Source organism: Gordionus sp. m RMFG-2023, chromosome 1, assembly GCF_954871325.1.
Source record: "Gordionus sp. m RMFG-2023 chromosome 1, tfGorSpeb1-WG-v2, whole genome shotgun sequence".
NCBI classification, from domain to species: Eukaryota; Metazoa; Nematomorpha; class Gordioida; order Chordodea; family Parachordodidae; genus Gordionus; species Gordionus sp. m RMFG-2023.
Window position 1 is genome coordinate 7,778,062 of NC_088775.1, and position 19,935 is coordinate 7,797,996.

General features: G+C 27.4%; 1 protein-coding gene across 1 annotated transcript; it reads right to left on the bottom strand.

Annotated features, from left to right (window-relative positions):
• Window positions 1-12,021: 12,021 nt before the first annotated feature.
• LOC135931507 (nucleolar and coiled-body phosphoprotein 1-like) lies at window positions 12,022-18,332 on the bottom strand. The gene is made up of 6 exons (XM_065468675.1): window positions 18,197-18,332; window positions 18,101-18,156; window positions 15,473-15,606; window positions 14,233-15,380; window positions 13,971-14,072; window positions 12,022-12,287 (listed from the first exon to the last, which is right to left on the bottom strand). The coding sequence occupies exons 1-6, from the start codon at window positions 18,284-18,286 to the stop codon at window positions 12,123-12,125; spliced, it is 1,695 nt and encodes a 564-aa protein (XP_065324747.1). The 5' UTR covers window positions 18,287-18,332; the 3' UTR covers window positions 12,022-12,122.
• Window positions 18,333-19,935: the final 1,603 nt, after the last annotated feature.

Sequence of the window (19,935 nt, forward strand, 5' to 3'; positions counted from 1 at the left end):
GGTTGTTGTTGCTGGGCGACGCGGGGCTGGCTATACCCAGTCTTCCGACTGGGTTCCTGAGAAAGGGCTGTTCGATAATAACGGGTGGGGGCCCCAGGAATTTGAACACTTGTGACTGGGATTCCCATTTGGTTTGTTCCCAGCCCCATGCGACGGCTTTAGCGTATATTTGGACTTTGGCTGCTATGTCGCGCAGGAATTTGTACGACATATCTTCCTTGAGCTCTTCCACGGCTATTTTCAACGATGGGAACTCATGGGCGTCTCTGCCTTTAGCCTGGTAGCCCGCAGTGACTTCAGCTACGTGTATTGCGTTTACGTAATGCTTGGCCACTCTGATGAGTTTACGCTTGTCCGTATCTGTTTGGATGCTAAGATTTTTGATCTCGTCTTCCGTCAGTAGGCATTCCATCGATTCCGTGGTAAGGTCTACTAGCGGGATAGGAGGTAGCACTAACGTAGGGAAAACCAATGGCGTGTGCTTAGGCTGAGGGTTCGGGTCCATTGGGTTCACGTAGGATGTGCTTGCTTTTTCCTCCTTGCTTCCCGACATTTTCTGGAGGGCGTTTAGGATCATTTCCATTTTATTTTCCATGAGATCCATTTTACCGGTGGATTCCACAGCAATGGCTTCCAATCTTATTTTGACTGCGTCCAGATCGGTTTTGAGTTGATTTCTTGCTGATTCAGACATAGCTCTCGTGTTATCTGACGGTGCAGAGTTGTTTCTGAGGCGTCTGGTATTATTACGATCTTCAATGTTTAGTCTTACGTTCGTAGGTTCCACAAAATTTCTGGGATAGAACGGCGTATTGATCGTAGAATAATAAATTAGCAATAATAATTTATATTCCCGATCGCCGTATATATATATACGTGGGATAAATTTAAATTAATAAATATCGATTATTGAATAAAAATATAAGTTTATTGATATTGAATAAATATTACATGAAATGCCCGAAATATTATGTCCAGGAATTATGCATCTATCATATCAATCCTATTTTCATAAATACTATTGTCTTAAGCTGCAGAAAATTGCCCATGATATCCTTTTTTTTTAGCGGAACATTGAGGTTGAAGCCATACATAGTTCGCTATTTTACTAAAATATAAGGTAAAATAATTTAATAATAGTAATCGTTATTGTTCTTGTGCTATTTCATAATCAACCAAGGTTTCATTCATTAAATTGTATATAGTTCCATGTACAGGTATTGAAGTACGCTATTGAAAGGGGTAAGCCGAAAATAATTACCCGGAAAAAAATCCCCTGGAAAATAATTCCCCAGAAAAAATATCCCCTGGATAATTTCCCGGAAAAAAAATCTAAAATAATTACCCGGAAAAATCTTCCCCTGGAAAAAAATTCCCCTAGAAAATAATTCCCCGGAAATAAATTCCCCATGGGAAAAATTAATCCCCGGAAAAAATTCCCCGAATAATTTTTTTAAAATTATCAAAAAATAATCCCGCCGCTAAAATAACGAAAATATTTCTAAAAAATATATTAGTATTTTCTGAACGTTGAGAGTATTTCTTTTTTAATTCCAAAAGGGCAATCTTTAAATGAGAATTGGTAAATCGGTTAGTAGCTTTTATATTTTATAATTTAGTAGATAGCATAAAAAGTATAGATTTGTGACGATAGATTTTTATAGAAATATATGAAATTTATGAAAGAGGTTTTACAATTTAAATTGAAAAGAAAAATGTGAAAGCAAATTTTTCCCTAGAAAGAGAAAGGTTATTTCCATAATCCACTTTTCATCTAGACTTGAATAGAAATTATGAAAACAGGTAATTAAACCACATTATATTTACCATGAAGAGGGGGGGGGTATTTCTAACACGCCACTAAGGTTAAAATATATATAACATTAAAATGAATATTATGACACTATTCTGTTCCGTTCGTTTATATCAGTTTGAATCCCGGACAAAAATAACATAATGGAAATTTTTTATGTTTATTACTATTGATTTTAAAAATTATCTGATTATAAATTTTCAAAAAAAGTAATGATCCTAATCACATTACAAAAGCTTATTTAATTCAAAGACTATCTCAAGTAATTGAACGCTACCAAAAAATATACTATTTATTCTAAATAATATTTGTTTATTTTTATAAATATAAATATTATAATTTTTAATATATTTAATTCATCAAAGAAAACACAGGAGGGACTATAATCTTAAAATAGAAACTTTTTTTATTTGAAAGTTTCCAACTCCTGAAATGTTATTACATAATCCCAGTTAGTTCCCTGATATTATTATTATTTATAAGGTTGAAAGGAAAGTTATGCTCAAGAATAAATAAATTTATATATTTGGGTGGTATATTCTATGTAATTTTGAAACAAACGATTTTCATTTAGTTTTTTTATTACTTTTCATAAAATTTTCTTTTACTATTTTAAACATTTTTGATAATTTTAATAAATTTTTTATGTTTATTCTTACGTTAAATAAGCATGCTAAAATTTTTCATGAGGGCTATTCCTACAATTATCATAAAACTACGAAAAATTTTAAAAGATACAAATGTACATTATATAATGCTAAAAAATGCCCAGTTATTGAAATATTGCAATGAAAATGACTATACATTGAAAAATACGCCTCATATTCATCCTATAAACCAACATGAATATCAAATTGAAAATGTTATAAGCACGATGAAAAGGAAAGCCTCTGAAACAAATTACTTGCCAAATATACGCAGAAGAAATGTCTAAATTGTCTCCCGAATCCAGAAAAAGACTTTCGAATGAAGATAGTATCAAGAGGATACTTAGAAATCACTAAATAAAAAGGTTTCCTCCTATTCCGGCCACATTGGAAGTAAGCATTTCAAATTAAATCATATTTATGTCTATAAATAACCTTTTAATTGAAAATATCTTTTAATATTAGAGGATTGGGCTACAACTGGATCTCCCACGAATGAGAGATTTCTTTTACATGATAATGGCGGAGATTCTAATGAACGAATAATTATATTTGCCACCTATTATATGCTTAAAATGTTAGCCGAAACGAAAACTTGGTATATAGACAGGAATTTTAAATTGGCTCCTCATTTATTTTTGCAGCTATATGTAATTAGAATACCCTTTAAAACACTGTTTATTACAGCGGCATATTTTTTGTTACAAAGAAAAACATACAACGTATGAAGAAATTTTTAAGATTTTACTCGAAAAAGCCCAAGAACGGAATTTAGTCATAGATCCGATAACAATTTATATGGATTTTGAAAAGGGCGCAATCAATGCCGTCGAAAATACTCTATACGATTTAATTACATCTATATACTAACGAGATATGTTAGGACCTTGATTTTAAAATGTATTTTGGCCCGTCGACCTTGAACGGGTCAAAAAATGATATGAATATATGCCGGGCCAAAATAAAAATTCTGAGCTGGCCATAATATTTTGCATAATATCAAAGACTAGGTATCCAATTCGTTTATTTTATAAATATTGCTTTGTTTAATTTTCACTTAACCTGGGTTCGGGATAAGTCCATAACATTATACATTAAATTTATTAGTATTAATTAATAATTTAAGTTTTTATTAGGTTATTAATCACAAGTACTATTTTATTTTGAAAATTTTTATTTGGAAAAATTTTACAGGAATTTTTGACGATTTTCTCAAAATATATTTTAGGGATTTTTTTTCCGGGGATATTTTTTCCTATATTGTTAATTTTATAAAAATAATTTAATATTTTATAGGATTTAAAAAATGGGGAATTTTTTTCCGAGGAAATTTTTTCCGGGGTGTAATCTTCCGCGGATTTTTTTTACAGGGAATTTATTTCCGAGGATTTTTTTCCGGGGAATTATTTTCCTAGATTCATTGAAAGGCATTCAGAATTAATCAATTGCATTATTATAGCTGGTTCAATGCTTCAATAAAATTGTCAGTTTTAAGTTAATATTAAATGTTATTGATTGCGTTATGCGCCAAATGCCCACTCCTTTAAATAAAAAAAATTCCAGGCATTTCCACAAAAAAAATTTCGCATCTAAAAGATTGAGTATAAAATAATCCTAAAGCCATTCTACGTGCGAAAAAAAATAAAGATATTTAGTGACAACTAAGAAAGATTCAAGTGTACAACCTTGAGAAGCTTAGTGGATAAAATAAAAATAGAAGCCTTAATGAAATACATAATTGTATAAAATTGGTACAGCAGCAATAGAGGATTGTCTTTGGTGCATTATTCTCAATAAAGTACATAAGAAAATCTAAATTCCCAAGGCCAAAACCACTCTTATCAAACCTTAAAAGACTATAAGGACAATAGAAAAGAGAAATTAAGAAGTATTGTTGGTTTAACAACGTGGATTGAAATTTTGGTATAATCAAGCGTAAAGTCTTTGATTACATGAAAGAAAATTAGGAAGGTTTCAGTTCGAATTGTCTTAAAATGTCGGTTAAATTTCCCACAAGATTGATGACCTGGAATTGTATTGTATGATGTGATAGGAAAATATTTAGGAAAATGTGCGCAGTCAATCGAATTTAAATCTTTAGGCTGTTAGCAGATTTTATCAGAAGATTTTTTTAAATCATTCGAAATGTGATTTCCGCCCATATAATTAATCTTTCAGCTAGACAATGCTCCATGTCATCACTCGTCATTCATCGAACAACTAAAAAAAATCTTATTATTAAAATGATTGACATGTAGTAGAGAATCATGACAATTGATATGATGGAAGAATCACCCTACAAGTTGAGTGGTTATAATAAATAAAATTAAAGAATCGTTAGTTAATTTCTGAAGAAAAAATGTCAAATATTAATTCCATATCTACCCACAGGAATTGGTTATCTTATTCATTTATTTTTGATTAAATTATGAAAATAATATATCTTCATAATTTTTATTTAAATTAGGAAATATTTATTTAATTAAACTATTTTTAGGTAGTATAATCCTAAAATAAAAAATCAAGTCACGTGATTCATTAAAATTATCATTTCTTTTGAATAGTTAATTTTCCATTTTGTTATCTATAATATATATAAAAGCCTTGTCACAAAAATAGCGTTATGCTCTCATGTCCCACTTTATATTATATATTCAAAAAATCGTTTATTTTGAAAAGTGCCTGTAGCCCAATCGGGCAAGAACTTCGCTTACAAATCTAGATGGATTATTGGACTTTAGTTCGAATCCCGGCAAATGTTTTTTTTTCTTAATCTGGTAAAATATTTTTTTTCTTAATCTGACAAAATTAATCAAATAGATACGATTCAAAGTTTGTAGCTACTTTAAAATTCAAACTATTTTCCTGCACAAGATAATTAAATACATTGAATACACACCTAATATTATACCTATTCCTGAATATTTAGGGATCATTAGAACTTTATATGCATCAAGTACCAATTCAAGTACGAGATTTATTTAAATACTTTTTTAATTCTTGAATTTATGTATAATTTAAAATTTAAACCATTATATGGGGAATCAGAATTTTCTCTTTTATTTGATGAGGGATAAATCAGAAATTTTCCTATCTTATGAGGTGTTATTTAAAAATTTATATTTATTTGGGGTTATTCTATAATTTTCCATTATTTTTATAAAATATGTTAATAATAAAGTATATATTTAGTAATTTTAATTTATGTGTACAATTAAAAAGTCTATTAAATTAAATTTTTATTCATTTGTATTTTATAATCTAAAAATTTATTCTTGTTAGATAAGAGTTTTATGTTAAAACCCTTAAGAAAGATCCATTCCACATTGAATTTTATACAATTTTATATCTCTTAATTAGGTAATTTTTATGCATAAGTAAATATTTGCATCTCTCTTATCTTTTCTAAAATTGGCATTTCTACATGCATTCCATAGCTTTGTATATTTTCTCATGACTTCATAATTTAATTGTAGAATGTATATTTTTCATAACTTATTATAACATTTTTGATTAAATGTATAACTTTTTTGTTTAACTTATATATAATTTGACTATGATTAAAGTTAACCTCCTATTATTTGTTAACTTAGAATATCTTCCTTTTTTTTTCTATTGTAATTTAATAACAATGTCTTAAATTTATATTTTGTAACTAAGTAATAAATCATTTGGAAGGGTGGTGGTTTGTTTAAAATTTAAATTAGGATGAACATATTTTTAGCATGGTACTTTAATATGTATTCATGATTTTCATATAAATACCAAGAGCTAACCAGTAGAATGATAGGTAAATCAGATATTTTCCCTTCATTTGATCCTAATTTTGAAAAATTTTCCCAATAATATAAATGGCAAAAAAAATATACACATATTAGACAGATTATAATTCATATAACCCCCTACATCAGACCTATTTTTCTGGATCCAAGGAAAAAATAAATTATTCTGGGTTTTCCTGGGTTTGGGAAATATTTTTCACAAATATGGACTTGGAAGTAGCTTGGGAAACATTTTTTAAAATTAAAATAGTCTTAGATTCCTGAAAATTTTTTAATTTTAAATATGGGTTAGAAATTGGCCTGAAAATATCTTTTGGAGACATGGCCAGGCCTGATCAAAAACCAAGGCCCATGTAACTTTCATATTCTGATTGTATTTTTAAATGCATTGTGACTTTTTATGTATTTTATTTCAGTTCTCAACTATCAAAATTATTATGGTCTTTTTGAGAAAATTTTCCCAAGTGCGTGGACCTGGCTTGGGAATTTTTTTAATATTAGGCATAGATGTAATATTTAACACAGAATATTTATATGGCCCTCAGGTAAAAGCTAATTTAAATATATTTTTATTCAAAAATAGTATTCATTCTCAGTCTTAATGGGTTAGCCTTTGTCTGAAGTAGAGGTGAACTGGGTTAAAATAGAATAAAAAATTGATATGCTTTTTATAGATTTACCTATCTCCCAGGTTGGGAAAAAATTTTGAAAATTACTATGGGTTGGCCAGACATTTTTTTTATAAAATTTTTATAAGTTGGGCTGGGTTTGAAAAATATTTTTATAAATTATATTAGGCTGGGGAAAATTTTTCAAAGATATTATGAGCTAGAAGGCTTGAGAATTTTTTTATTATTAACTATGAGTCAGACAATGGCCTAAAAAATTTTTTTGCAGGCCTGGGCTCGGCCTGATCAAAAAACCTAGGCCCATGAAAATCTGATTTTGTTTGTATTTTTAACATTATGATTATAAATATTTTATTTCAGTTCTCAACTACCAAAATTATTATATTCATTGGGCTTGGAAGAATTTTTCAAAATTATTATGGCTTTGTACTTTGCCTGGGAATTTTTTTAATATTAAATATTAGGTATAAATGATCAGTAATATTTAACAAATAATATTGGTATAGCTTTAAATTTAATTTTACCAAACCAAGTATTTACACTTAGTTTTAATAAATTAAACCTGGCCTGATGGGGGGGGGGGGATCATAAGTATAATAATTGGATATTATTTTCAAATAAGAGGTAACAACTATCATAAAAGTAAGAAGAAAATTATCATTCCCCGTCATTTTTGACGGGCTATCTTCTAGTATGTAATAATTATGTATCCGTAATATTTTTCGATATAAAAGAGAACAATTTTAATTTTCATAATTAAATTAAGTATTACTACTTTTTTTGAAAAATAGCACCACGATATAGATTAGCTTTTAACAACCCGCTGCTGAGTGCCTATATACATATGAAAATGTTGAGATTTTATTTTAGTGATATTTCAATTTATAGTTTTAAATTCTCATAAAAATAAAGACTTGGAAAAAGGAATGTTTTAATTTCAAATAATACAAGTGGGGGGGGGGGGGGGATTAAAAAGAGATTGTAAATATTGTCTGGGCATACGCTGAGATATAATTGGATCTGCATATCTCGAGAGATATTCTTTTTCTATGGTATAAATTTTATTTTGGGATCTCTAGTATTGTTCTTAATTTAATATTTTTTTCCTTATAATAATAATTAATGTTGTGTTGATAAATGGCTCCTTTTGTGTCAACTCAAAAACGTCATCGTGTTATTTATCCAAAAGATGCATATAGGGGATTTGTTTGCTTCTGTAACACTCATTCATTTTAGACAGAATTTCGAACATGAAAATGTAACTCCCTTTCATTGTATTTTTTTAACATTATACAAACGCATTTTACACTCTATGGACCAGAAAATTGACATCAACCTAGACTAATATTCATTAAAATTAAAGATTTTTATAAATATTGATAAAATGAAATTCGCAATATGCTATTTAATAATGAATATTTCCCGAACTACAAAATTCCAACCTGAAACTTATTCCCTCCACAAGAAACTTAAATCTTTTACTGGGTGGTGATGTTGTGGTATCACCATAACGTTTAAGTTAAATTAAGAGATGGTTGACCATCAAATAGGTAAGAGGCCACAATTATCGAAGTTGCAGATGTTGTACAAACTGATTCAAAAGTCACTTAGATTAAGTACAATAATATTGAAGAGCATGCTCTGAAATCAATCGAAATTTCATCTACCCTAAATTCAATTAAACATAGCACCGGTAGTAAACGCCCTGACTGAGAACAGCTAGTTCCAATTATTTGTGTCGATCCCCTCTCACCTTCCAATATTAATAGCGATGTTCTATCGAATTGAGCAAACTCGCCAGATATTCCGCTACATTCTCTCTATTACTACCCTGACGACATTTGGATGGCATACCCTCTTCAAAGAGTTACACTGAATTATCAAAAAGATCCAAGAAATCTAACTAACCGTCTACCCACGGCTGCAAGAATTAATATTAAAATTATCAGATTCAAGTAAAAAGACTCCGCGATGGCTAATATCCCTTAACCGCAATGATGAATCATCATAATTTTTAACAAACCGCATTTTAAATATTATAAGCAGTTGCGCTAAAAGTCTCAATTTAAATGATTTTTTAAAAAAAGACTACATAGGAGTAATTATTTCCTATCTCGATTTCGTTAGTATAAACGTAAACGTCATAGTTACGCAAAATCGCTCCTAGACGGCTGGCACAATATTTTATCTAGAAACATATTTCGCAAGCCTGAAGATTTAGCTCATAGATTAAACAAAGATCTGGATATCTATTAGCTAAATCCCGAGGCTTAGGCAATATTTTTTAAGATAAAATTATGAATTCATTTAACAACACTACTTTTCAGGTATGCTATTATTCTTGTTAAAGATGAAAATGTTCATTTATTGGTATAAGTACATGGGTAGAAGAGTCGCCAAAATATATAATATAATTTTAATATAAGTCTAAAATGTGTTTGAAATTATGCAGATCTATGGTATTTTTGGAACATTATAAATCATATTTAACCTTTTACACCATAGTAGTCAGCTATAAATGCAATATGGGCTAAACAATAAAGATATGCCAAATATTAAATCTTTCGCTATCAAGATTTGAAAAAATTCGGAAGGATTTTACGGTAATCTTATTTGCAAAATTTGTAAGTGCTGTCCGATTAATGAACCTTTTTATTCATTCTAATTATTAAAATATTCAAGATATTTATTTTATAACATTTTTAGACTGGCCCTATATTAATATAGAAGGATGGTTTGCCTTACTACGAGTCGAGATGGCCAAACATTAAACTCATAGACTCTGACTAAACAATTGTTATAATTTATAAAATTTAACATATATAATTATTTTACGAATAGACCCTACCATTACCATCTCATATAAACTTACCCTAGCTAGCGTTTATCAGACCATATTTCGTTAGGTAAAATCAAATATGTATATCTATATATATACCACTGATTAATTCACTAAATGTGTCAATACATATGAATCAGCTGTAGCGTCATTCTGTGATTTACACGTCGATTAATTGACATTATTGCACATTCATATAATGACAAATAAAGACAATTCTGAACAATAATTTTTACCAAATTGTTATTCGCAATAACCATTTTTTTATTGTTTTATCGAACAAATTATTAAAATTACTAACCAGTTTTATATTTAATTTAATACAATTACTAACTAGTTTGCTATAAATAAAAATAGCGAATCAAGATACTAGGCATTAAGTATAGGTCAATTTAATCGATAAACAAATAATTAGAGTGGCATACTTTACCTATGATTACTAAAAAAAGTTAAAATTATGTGGAAGGTTACACTGAGCTAGGGCAGGGAACACCGCTCATATAAAAATTGCTGATTTTTAGTACCTTCTTCCTATTTAAAAGTTTATTTATGTTTCTGCAAGGTTTCCTTCATTTTTTTTACTGATTAATTTTTAAGCTATTATTTTGAAGTCAATAACGCACAACTCCTTCTTTGAAAACGAGATGCTAACTTAATATATAAATATGAATGAGATATAATAATTTATAATCAGACTCCTCCTAAAATAATTCTCTTTTACGATTTACTAAAATGGAATTTAAAATATAAAGATATTTTCATGCTAAAAATACATTAATTTTTTAGCATGTATTTAAGTATTCTATATCACATATCGTCTTTTAATTTTCACATTAAAAATCAGAACTATAATCTTTAAAAAAGTAAAAAAGGAATTTCAATATCATTTTTTTTATGCATATTACATTGGGAAATATAATTAAATTTATATGAAAAGGCTATTTAAAAAATCGGTATTTCTAAATATTTTATAAAATTAAGTTTTCCTTGAAAAGTGAGATTGGGTATAGCCGTTTCATTAGCTACAATCTAATTTTAACTCACTTTTTGCCTCATTGGTGGGGGAGAGGGATATTAAATTTAGATATTCTCATAAAAATGACAATCATAGAAAAATTTAAGAATTGCTGCATTCTTTCCCTATCAAATCCTTGTTAGCATATTTTGGTCGAATATATAATTTATTATATAATTATATCTATTTAAATATATTTTATTTGCATAGGCAACTCACCATGAAGCAGAAGAAGTAAAAATGGATAAACAATATTTAAAAGGATCAATATAATTTATTGAAGGACTAAAGTATGTTCTGGCTGGACTATTTTTGCTTTTGATGGTTTGTTCTGTGTTTGGTGACATATTTTTTTTCGTTTTATTTGTTTTCTTTTAAGTTGGTCGAATATATATAGCTGTCTGCTTGAAAATAAGTCGAATAAGGACACACCCTAAGACTTTTATAGCCTTTGCTATTCTTACCACGATTCGTTTTTGGCCTATAATTATTTTTTGCATTTTATAAATCCTACACCTAGCAGAAAATTGAGTACATGAGCAAAAGTTCGTCATCCAGTTTTTGTGATTGAAGCACATTTCATTCACGGTGGGTCCTTTTTGAAATTGACCAAATCAATTCATGTTTTTGAAATTATTTAGTGTAAATATGCTTCCTAATATAAAAGAAATAATATGGTCAATGTAATGGTGACTAATGATATAAAACAAAGGTATGGCTAAATATTTATCTAGATAGCATATCAACTATTAATTAAATTCAAAATTGTCAATAGAATTATAGTGGCAATTATTCTTCCATTTCCTTTAAATTGAATATTTCCGGTAAAATCAATAAAAAAAATTCAGCCTTTAAATAAAGGTAGGCTTTTATTTGTATATTAATATTTTTAAGAACGCTGAAAATTTAAAATGATCTATCAAATTTGATTTATAAATAAATAAAAATTCCAATAAAAAATTTAACAGAAAAAATCATGTTTTTACTAGTAAACACCTTATTTTTAAATTTAAGTTCAAAGACAGGTTTTTCTAATGTTTTTTATTTTTTTTAAAAAAAACCTTAAATTTTAATAATTAAATTAATTTGCCTCTTTTTTTCCTATGTCTTATTTTTCAATGAGCCTAAAGGGTAAAGGATCTGACAACTCTATTTAGGCCCTACCCAATCACTCACGTTATTTTCCTTCCACCTTATAACTCAAGTATTAAAAATTTTTATAGTAATGATACAATTTTCTTACCTATAAAATTCTATATAGCATAAATTGTATATTTATTTTCACTATTAAATATAATACAAAAAATATATTTTTTTAAACTAAAATTATGGCTTTAAAAAACATGATTATAAATAATATTTTTTAAAAAAACGCCTATAAAAGTATTTAAAAAGGTTTATGATTCATCATCACTAAATCGAACAGAATTGACGGACATTGATATGATACCACCGGCATAGCTTCCCCTTTTTTTCTTATTCTTTTCGTGTTTAAAACCTTTGCCCTTAGTAAACTTTAGGACATCGTTTGCTTTTTCTCCCCAGGAGTTAGCGGCCCCTTTCTAAATAAAATTAAAAAAAGGGTTTATATGTTGTGATTGAGTATATATTTCATTTTTAATTGGTATATGTTATTTACTATAACTCATTTACAGATTCAATACAATATTTATAACAACAATCAATATTAACATATAGTATTAATTCCAAATTTAGATGAACATAAATAAAATTATGAATGTATTAAAAAAAAATTTTATATTATGAAAAAAACAATAATAGGGAATTCAATCATCTCGGACAATTTTGCTATCCTTTCTATTAAATATAAGTCTTAGTGAGGCCCAGAATTTTTTTCATGGTTTATAACATTTGCTCAAAATTCAAAAATCTTCAAGCTCTAGATTATTTTACGAAAAGATATATTAAATTTATTTGATCTTCAAAGATTTTTTGCTCAAAATTTTGGGCGAAAAAAAATCTTCAAAAGCTCATTTGAAGATTTTTGTTAAACCCTAATTTTTTAATTTAACGACTAACGTCTTTAACAAGGTTTTGACTAAATCACTATACATTGTTAGGGTAGAGCTGTTTATTAGTATAACCTGATGAGTTTGCGGAATATTAGTCAATATTTAAATTCTCCTATGTTAATATTGGATGTTAAATGTTTGCAAGATAAATGTTTCCACCGGGATGTCTACTGTCAGGAAATATATTAGAAGATTCTAATGTAGTGGGAAAAGTCTGTTTAATTGAAGCAATATTATCTGGTTGTGCTTAATATGTTGGGTTTGCTAACGAAGATTGTGATTACAATGTAAAGGATGCAATACCAAACTGTCATTGTCAGTTTGGAGTTTGTTCAACCAGAATTGTGATTGTAATGTATAAGATGCAGTGTCAAACTATCAGTTTCAGTTTGGAGTTTGCTAAATCTATATGTAAATGCTGATTAAGCCTGTTACATAAAGAGTGAGTGAGCTCTTGGTTATTGAATTCCAATTTGAGATTTTTAGATGGGATAACCTCTAAAAATTCCTATGATCTTTAATGAGTTAATTGAATGCGGATTTGGCCAAAGATGGAAAACCCGTAATAAGGTAATTGAGTGTTGTTAAACGGCTCGATTTGAGCCGATTTTTAAAAACGGCTAACTCAATATTTTATCTAGAATAATATTACGCAAGCCTGAAGATTTTGCTCATAGGTGGCACAGCGAAATCTCGAGGCTTAAGCAATATTTTTCTGGCGAAAATATTGAGTTAGTCGTTTTTAAAAATTGGATTAAAACGAGCCGTTTAACAACACTATATAATTAACTTTAAATAATTTGTATTTTGTTTAAGGATACAATTTATGGTAGATTGATTATCATAAATAAACTTTCGATGAATCATTTAAAATAAAATTATATTTTATTCTTATAAAACCTTTTATATCTTAAACACCACAGTAATTAACAAATTTTTGGACTCTTTTACCTTGTATTTTTTTTCGATCTTTTAATTATCCTATATAAGGAAATTTATTCTAAGTAACGAAAAAAATGCTTAAACTATTACATTTTTGCGATTGTTATATTTTATAAAAAAAATTTCTGATGAAGATTTATTAAGTCAAAAAATATCATTAAACTTATTTAATTAACCCTAGGTCAATCACTAATATTATCCTAAACCAAGTCCTATGATGTATACACATAAATTTTTTTAAAGGATGATTCAATATAGAAAAAAATGAACTTTAGCTTCGAAAGAATTGTCGCACAATTTTGGATCAATCTTTATCTCACCATAGGTTTCGATTCGTCTAAACGGTTTATTGGAATTCGGCATCTGATGTTTCTAATTATTATAGATTTTTTTTACAAAAAAAAGAATATTAAAAATACTCAATACTCTTTTTCAAATATGTTCATTATCAAGGATTTTATATTCAACCAGGCAGTAAAATTTTTATATTTTAATTGTGCGTGATTTTGCATCCTTTCAAATAAAAAAATACTTGATCCAGAGCATCCGTTTTAATGGAAGTCAGGCTGACAAAGGGTTCAAGATATCCATTGCTCATCCCATTCATGCCGTTGACGATTATAGAATTTTCTGTATCTTTATTAGGCTTTTCCATAATATCACTCAAATTCAATTTTTTACTCTTTTTCTTGCGTTTTTTGACGTCATCATTTACATTATCGGCTAGTATGTTGTCCTTAGACCAACCAGCAAGAATTGCTATTTTGTCAGTGGGAGGCTCCTGTGCTTCTTGAGAAAATATAGGATTGGTCATTATAATTTCCCGGTTATTCTCCACACATTTAATCTTTTTGCTCTTCTTGGGCTTTGGTGGTTTATTTATAATCACCACAGCTTCGTTTTCAGCATTGTTGACATTGATTATATGGTCAGCTGACTCGGTAAGCAAATTCAAAATTTTTTCCTTTTTTTTGCGTTTGTTACTCTTTTTAGGTTTGTCCTCAGGATTAGAGCTGGGAGATGGCACAATCACGGCATCATCTTCTTTGAGCTTAACAAAACAGCGCTCCATACTTTTAGACATGCTTTCCTTTATATGATCAAGGTTTGAGGTAATAATGGCCTTTGGAGTGCTATTTTTGCTAGTAGAATCAGATGATTTTTTAGATTCTAAATCCTTGGCAACGTCAGTTATAGAATTGGTTCTTGGAATTGCATTAGGTTCTATCTCTTGGTTACTACTTCTTTTTATGGCACTCTCTATGGATTCGAGATAAGTATTTGTTTCACTTTTATCAAAAATATTTGATGTTATTTGACGCTTTTCAGAGCTGTCATTCATAACAGGTTTCGATTTTATTGGCTGTTTGGTGGCCACTTTTTTGGAGGATGGCGTGAGCATTTGGCGGATTCCAAGGTTTATGGCATTTTTCAGCTTGTCTGATTTTGATATCGTTTGTATATTTTCTGATTTATCTTCTGTGATGTTGCCTGACTTTTCACCAAGAACATAATTGCCTGTCAATTCTGAATTGGAGTTTGAACTAGTAACAATAGTGCTAGAAAGTGTTGGTTCAGCAATGGATTTAAGAGTTTGTTGTTGTTGTTTGAGCATTAGAGATCTAGGCAATAGGCCATTTAATTTGACAGGAATATTTTTTGACGGTTTTTCAGGCTTCTCTGTGATGTAAAAAATTAAACGAGATAATACAAATATTAACAAGCAAACATAATGAAGAAAAAATAACAATATAATTTAACTATTATCATACTTTTTTTATTTTCAGCTATAACAAGGGCTTTCTCCTTTTCTTCAGTAATAACAGGTGGTATTTGCAAGGCTTTTACTTCCTCATTTTTTTCTGGAATATTACCGATTAATGCTTGTATCGTTTTATCATTCTGTCTATTTTAATAGTGAGTTTATAAAATTTTTCATTTGAGTCATTAAATAAAGAAAGGCTAAGATATATTTTGAACAAATGGCATTGATACCATTTTTTATGATACTAGAAGTTGGAGCAGCTAGACTCTCAAACTAGTCCATAAAAAATTTTCAATAAAATTTTTTGGCCTGGCCCATAAAACATGTCTTGTACACATTGTCCAACCCAGCCCATGATAATTTTTTATGAAGGAAACCAACATAAATTTGCCTCATCAACTTGGCTTTAAAAATTTAAAAACATTGGTCCAATATATATAAATATTTAGAACAATTTATATGTCCTGGCTAGGGGTGTACCGATACCACTTTTTGGAGGTCGATCCGATCCAATATTTCAGATATTAAATTGATATCGGCCGATAACCGATCCGATATCATATCTAATTTTGTATTATGCATGGATACCAGTTTTAATTTTTAATATACTTTTTATTAGTACAACATCTATAATTTTACTATACCATAACATATGTCATTTAAATATATATTATAATGGTCAGTTATAGTTTATATTCAATTCAATTGCTATTATTTATATAATAAATAAATAACATTAATCTATTTACATAATTAGTAATAAAAATATATTATGAAATTTGAAATTAATATTTAAAATTAATATATCGAAGATTTCTTTTTATATCAGAGATATGTCGGCGGTGATGGGGACTGTTAATATCACTAGCATCACTAAAAACAGATACTGAAGAGATTAATGAACACTTTTTTAAACAGAATGCGAAAAAAAATAACTATATTGCAGAATGTTTATTAATTCTATTAAAAAAATTAAACATAAAAATGTATTTCGATTTTATTTATAAAAATAAATGGTTTTTTAGATATAACTTTTTTTAAATTTTGTTAAAAGCGCCATTTTATATCGGATCGGAAAATTTTATAATATTTGCCGATAACCGATATTTTAAAATGAGCGAAATATCGGCCCGATCCGATCCGATATAAAATATCGGTACATCCCTAGTCCTGGCCCATAAATCTTTTCCCAAATAATTTATGTAATATAATTTTTAAGAAAAACTTAAGCTAGTGGAAAAAACCTAAAATCTCTATTTTCCAAAAATATATATTTTGATTAATTTTAGTTATAAAATATGTACCATATTAATGAAACTAGAAGTCAATTCTGCAAAAAAATTTCAAAAGTTAAAAGGAAATAGGAACAAAAATTACACTTTCTTTCTTCTTTCTTATCTATTTAAAAATTTGTATATTCTTTCCTACTTATCAATTGTTGGATTATTATTTTGGGTATTGGCAATGAGTATCAATTAAAAAATAAAAGTATTAGCTGATACCAACTGATATTTAGAATTAATTTGACATTATATTAATAAATATCATAAAATATCTATTTTATAAATTTATTACCCAACGAAAAGAATAAAAATATATCAATTCTTGAATCATTAGTAAAATGAAATTTAACATTTATTATTAGTTTGTTTATAATTGTTTTTTTGTGTGCACTCTAAATTAAAACACTTTTTACAAAAATTCAATTTAAGCAGTCATCAGTGAAGATTTATTTGAATTTATTATAGGTTATGAATAAAATCTTTTTAAATAAGGGTAAATTTCATTTTAAATATAAAAACCTTATGTTCAATTAAATAAATACTTTTGAACTTTTACATGAGTATGTTATATAATTTTATTGCTAAAATAAAAAATATACTGTATATATCTTGTTAAATATTTAAGTTATTAACATTACACAAACTTTATTGAATTTTGTATATACTATTTCCATATTAATTTGATAATAAAAAAAAATGCTAAAATTTTAGTTATATAAATATTAAGTTCATCATATATAGCTTATTTATAAAATAAAATTTTGTATATAAGTGTTGAGATTTGCATAACTATATTCAAACATTTTAACTATAGATTCAAATTTACATTAAATTCTGTGAGATATATTAGTTATTTAGATATTTCTTGACTTTATTAATATATAATAAAAATATAGTTAAGGTGAAAATGATAATTTAAAAAATTAGTATTAAATTGATTTTAGTCTTGATAGGCAAATATCAAAGTTAAATTAGTATCGGACAAAGAAGAGTCGATCAGTGCAACTCTAAAATTAATTATCATACATTATTCATTATTTTAATAATATAAATAAAATATTTATAAGCATAAATTGTTTATTTATTTATTATTAGGACTGGTCATAGCCGAGCATTATTAATGGAAGAATATACATTAAATAATGAATTAAAATAAAAAAGATTAATTGCTTTGTATCAAAACAAGTCTAATTTATTTAAAAAATTTATGCCAAAACCCAACCTGTAGATCAAGAAACCACAATATACTTTAGTTTTATCATTTCATAAAATCTGGAATTAAATTAATTTCAAGAAAAGAATTCTTTTCCACATTAAATATATCAATTTATAATAAATTAAAAATTCATTACTTCTTCCAATGTGCATAAATATCTTCAAGTGTAGTAATTGGATTTACTGATTTATCCTACAAATAAAATACTTATATGAACTAAATAAATAATTACTATATTAAGATGCTTTGCAAATTCATCCGCAGCCGATAAACAATGGTAGCTCAAATAATAATGTACTAATCTATGCAATTTTTTACCCATTGGGATTAAGGATGAAGTATTTTTAAATTTTGATTACTTTACTGTAAATACAAAACCTCTCAGAAAAGATGGCAGTTATGATTGATTGATTCCTGCAGATGATAAACAAAATTACGTTTAGAACTGATTTACTTTTTCTTTTATATTAGTAAAGATATAAATCTATTTTCTAGATTTAAATGATTTATTTAATTTATATTACACAATTATTTTAAAATTTGCGAACAGATGAAATACAAGCGTTAAGAAAACACCTAAATGGGTAGGTGAGAGTAAATGTATTGTTGGAATGTATGTAGTAACCTCAAAATCTCTATTTAAAATTTTTATTCAATGTATAAAATTTTTTTTGGTAATTTAAGGAGATTTCTAATTTATAAATAAACTGATAAAAAACCTTTAAATAGATCAGTCCCAATCAATTAGAAATAGGAGCAAACTTGTATCAAACAAATGGTTTTTAACTTTCATGTCTCTCACATGATTTTGGCGTAACAGTTCAATAAACAACTTATTTACATCAAAAAAAAATCAGAAGTGGTTGTATCGTCAATCTTTAGGGAAGATAAAATGTCCATCGTTCGGCTGAGCTAGTGAGGCTAGATATTATGATTTGATTTGAAGATAATGTCAGTAAGGTCACTAGGGGGGAGAGTGCAGGGGCTCGAGCCCCCTGAAAAATTTGAATAGCCCCCTGAAGCGAATTTTTTTTTAATGGCTCCCTAATATCTCCCAAAACTAAAAATAAATTTTTGATATCCCCCTGAATGAAATCTTTTATAATTCTATTAAATATTATATATAGATTTGATTCTATTTTTTAAAAAATAATAAGACTATCTAAATTTTTATTAACTGAGTGCTGTTTTAATTATTAGACTAGATTTATAAATTATATTTTCACTTGCACAATCAAATTTTATGTTAAAAATGGGTTATCAATCATTGTCTAAATATCAATTTAACATTAACAGTTGATGCGTAATTGATTTTTATTATTTAAATTATTATATAACCCTAATTAAATAAATAAAATTATTAATTGAAAATTAACAAATTTAATATTGTAAGAAGCCGTCAAAATCACTTATCTATTTTTAAATTTAATTACCATGCCTCTTCCTAAAATATTTACAAGGTTCAATTTAGTATAAGAAATTATTTATAAAAAAAGAAGACATATAGTTAATAATCCTCTATTATATAGAATTAGTTACAAAATATTAGTTAAAATGCTACTTTTATAAACATATTTGAAAGTTATGAAATATATTACAGTTTACGTTTTAAATAACTAATCAATGCTTTTGATAATAAATATAAGTTATAATTTGCAATCACATCTATTTATTATTAATAAAAAATAAAGCATATATTATTCACCCCACAATGGATGTAATTCATATTAGATATCTTTTTTTACTTCTCTTTTTTTACGTGTTTTTAGGAAAGCTATTTTTTTCTTCTTTGAAAATCAGTTTTGAGTTATATTTATTATACGTTAATATTTTGATATTATTACAAACTACTATTATTTGACAAAATATACCAATATGAGGTGGTGCGACAATAATATATAAAACCTTAATTGCTTTCATCATATCATGTCCTTATTTTATTTCTAATATGGCATCCTTACCGTGTAAATA

Coding starts and splice junctions, on each gene's coding strand:
- LOC135931507 (XM_065468675.1), bottom strand. CDS start 18,286: ATGGGTAAAAAATTGCATAGATTAGTACATTATTATTTGAGCTACCAT. Junction 18,157..18,196: donor TTGCAAAGCATCTTAATATA/GTAATTATTTAT, acceptor TTTTATTTGTAG/GATAAATCAGTAAATCCAAT. Junction 15,381..15,472: donor TATAGCTGAAAATAAAAAAA/GTATGATAATAG, acceptor TTTACATCACAG/AGAAGCCTGAAAAACCGTCA.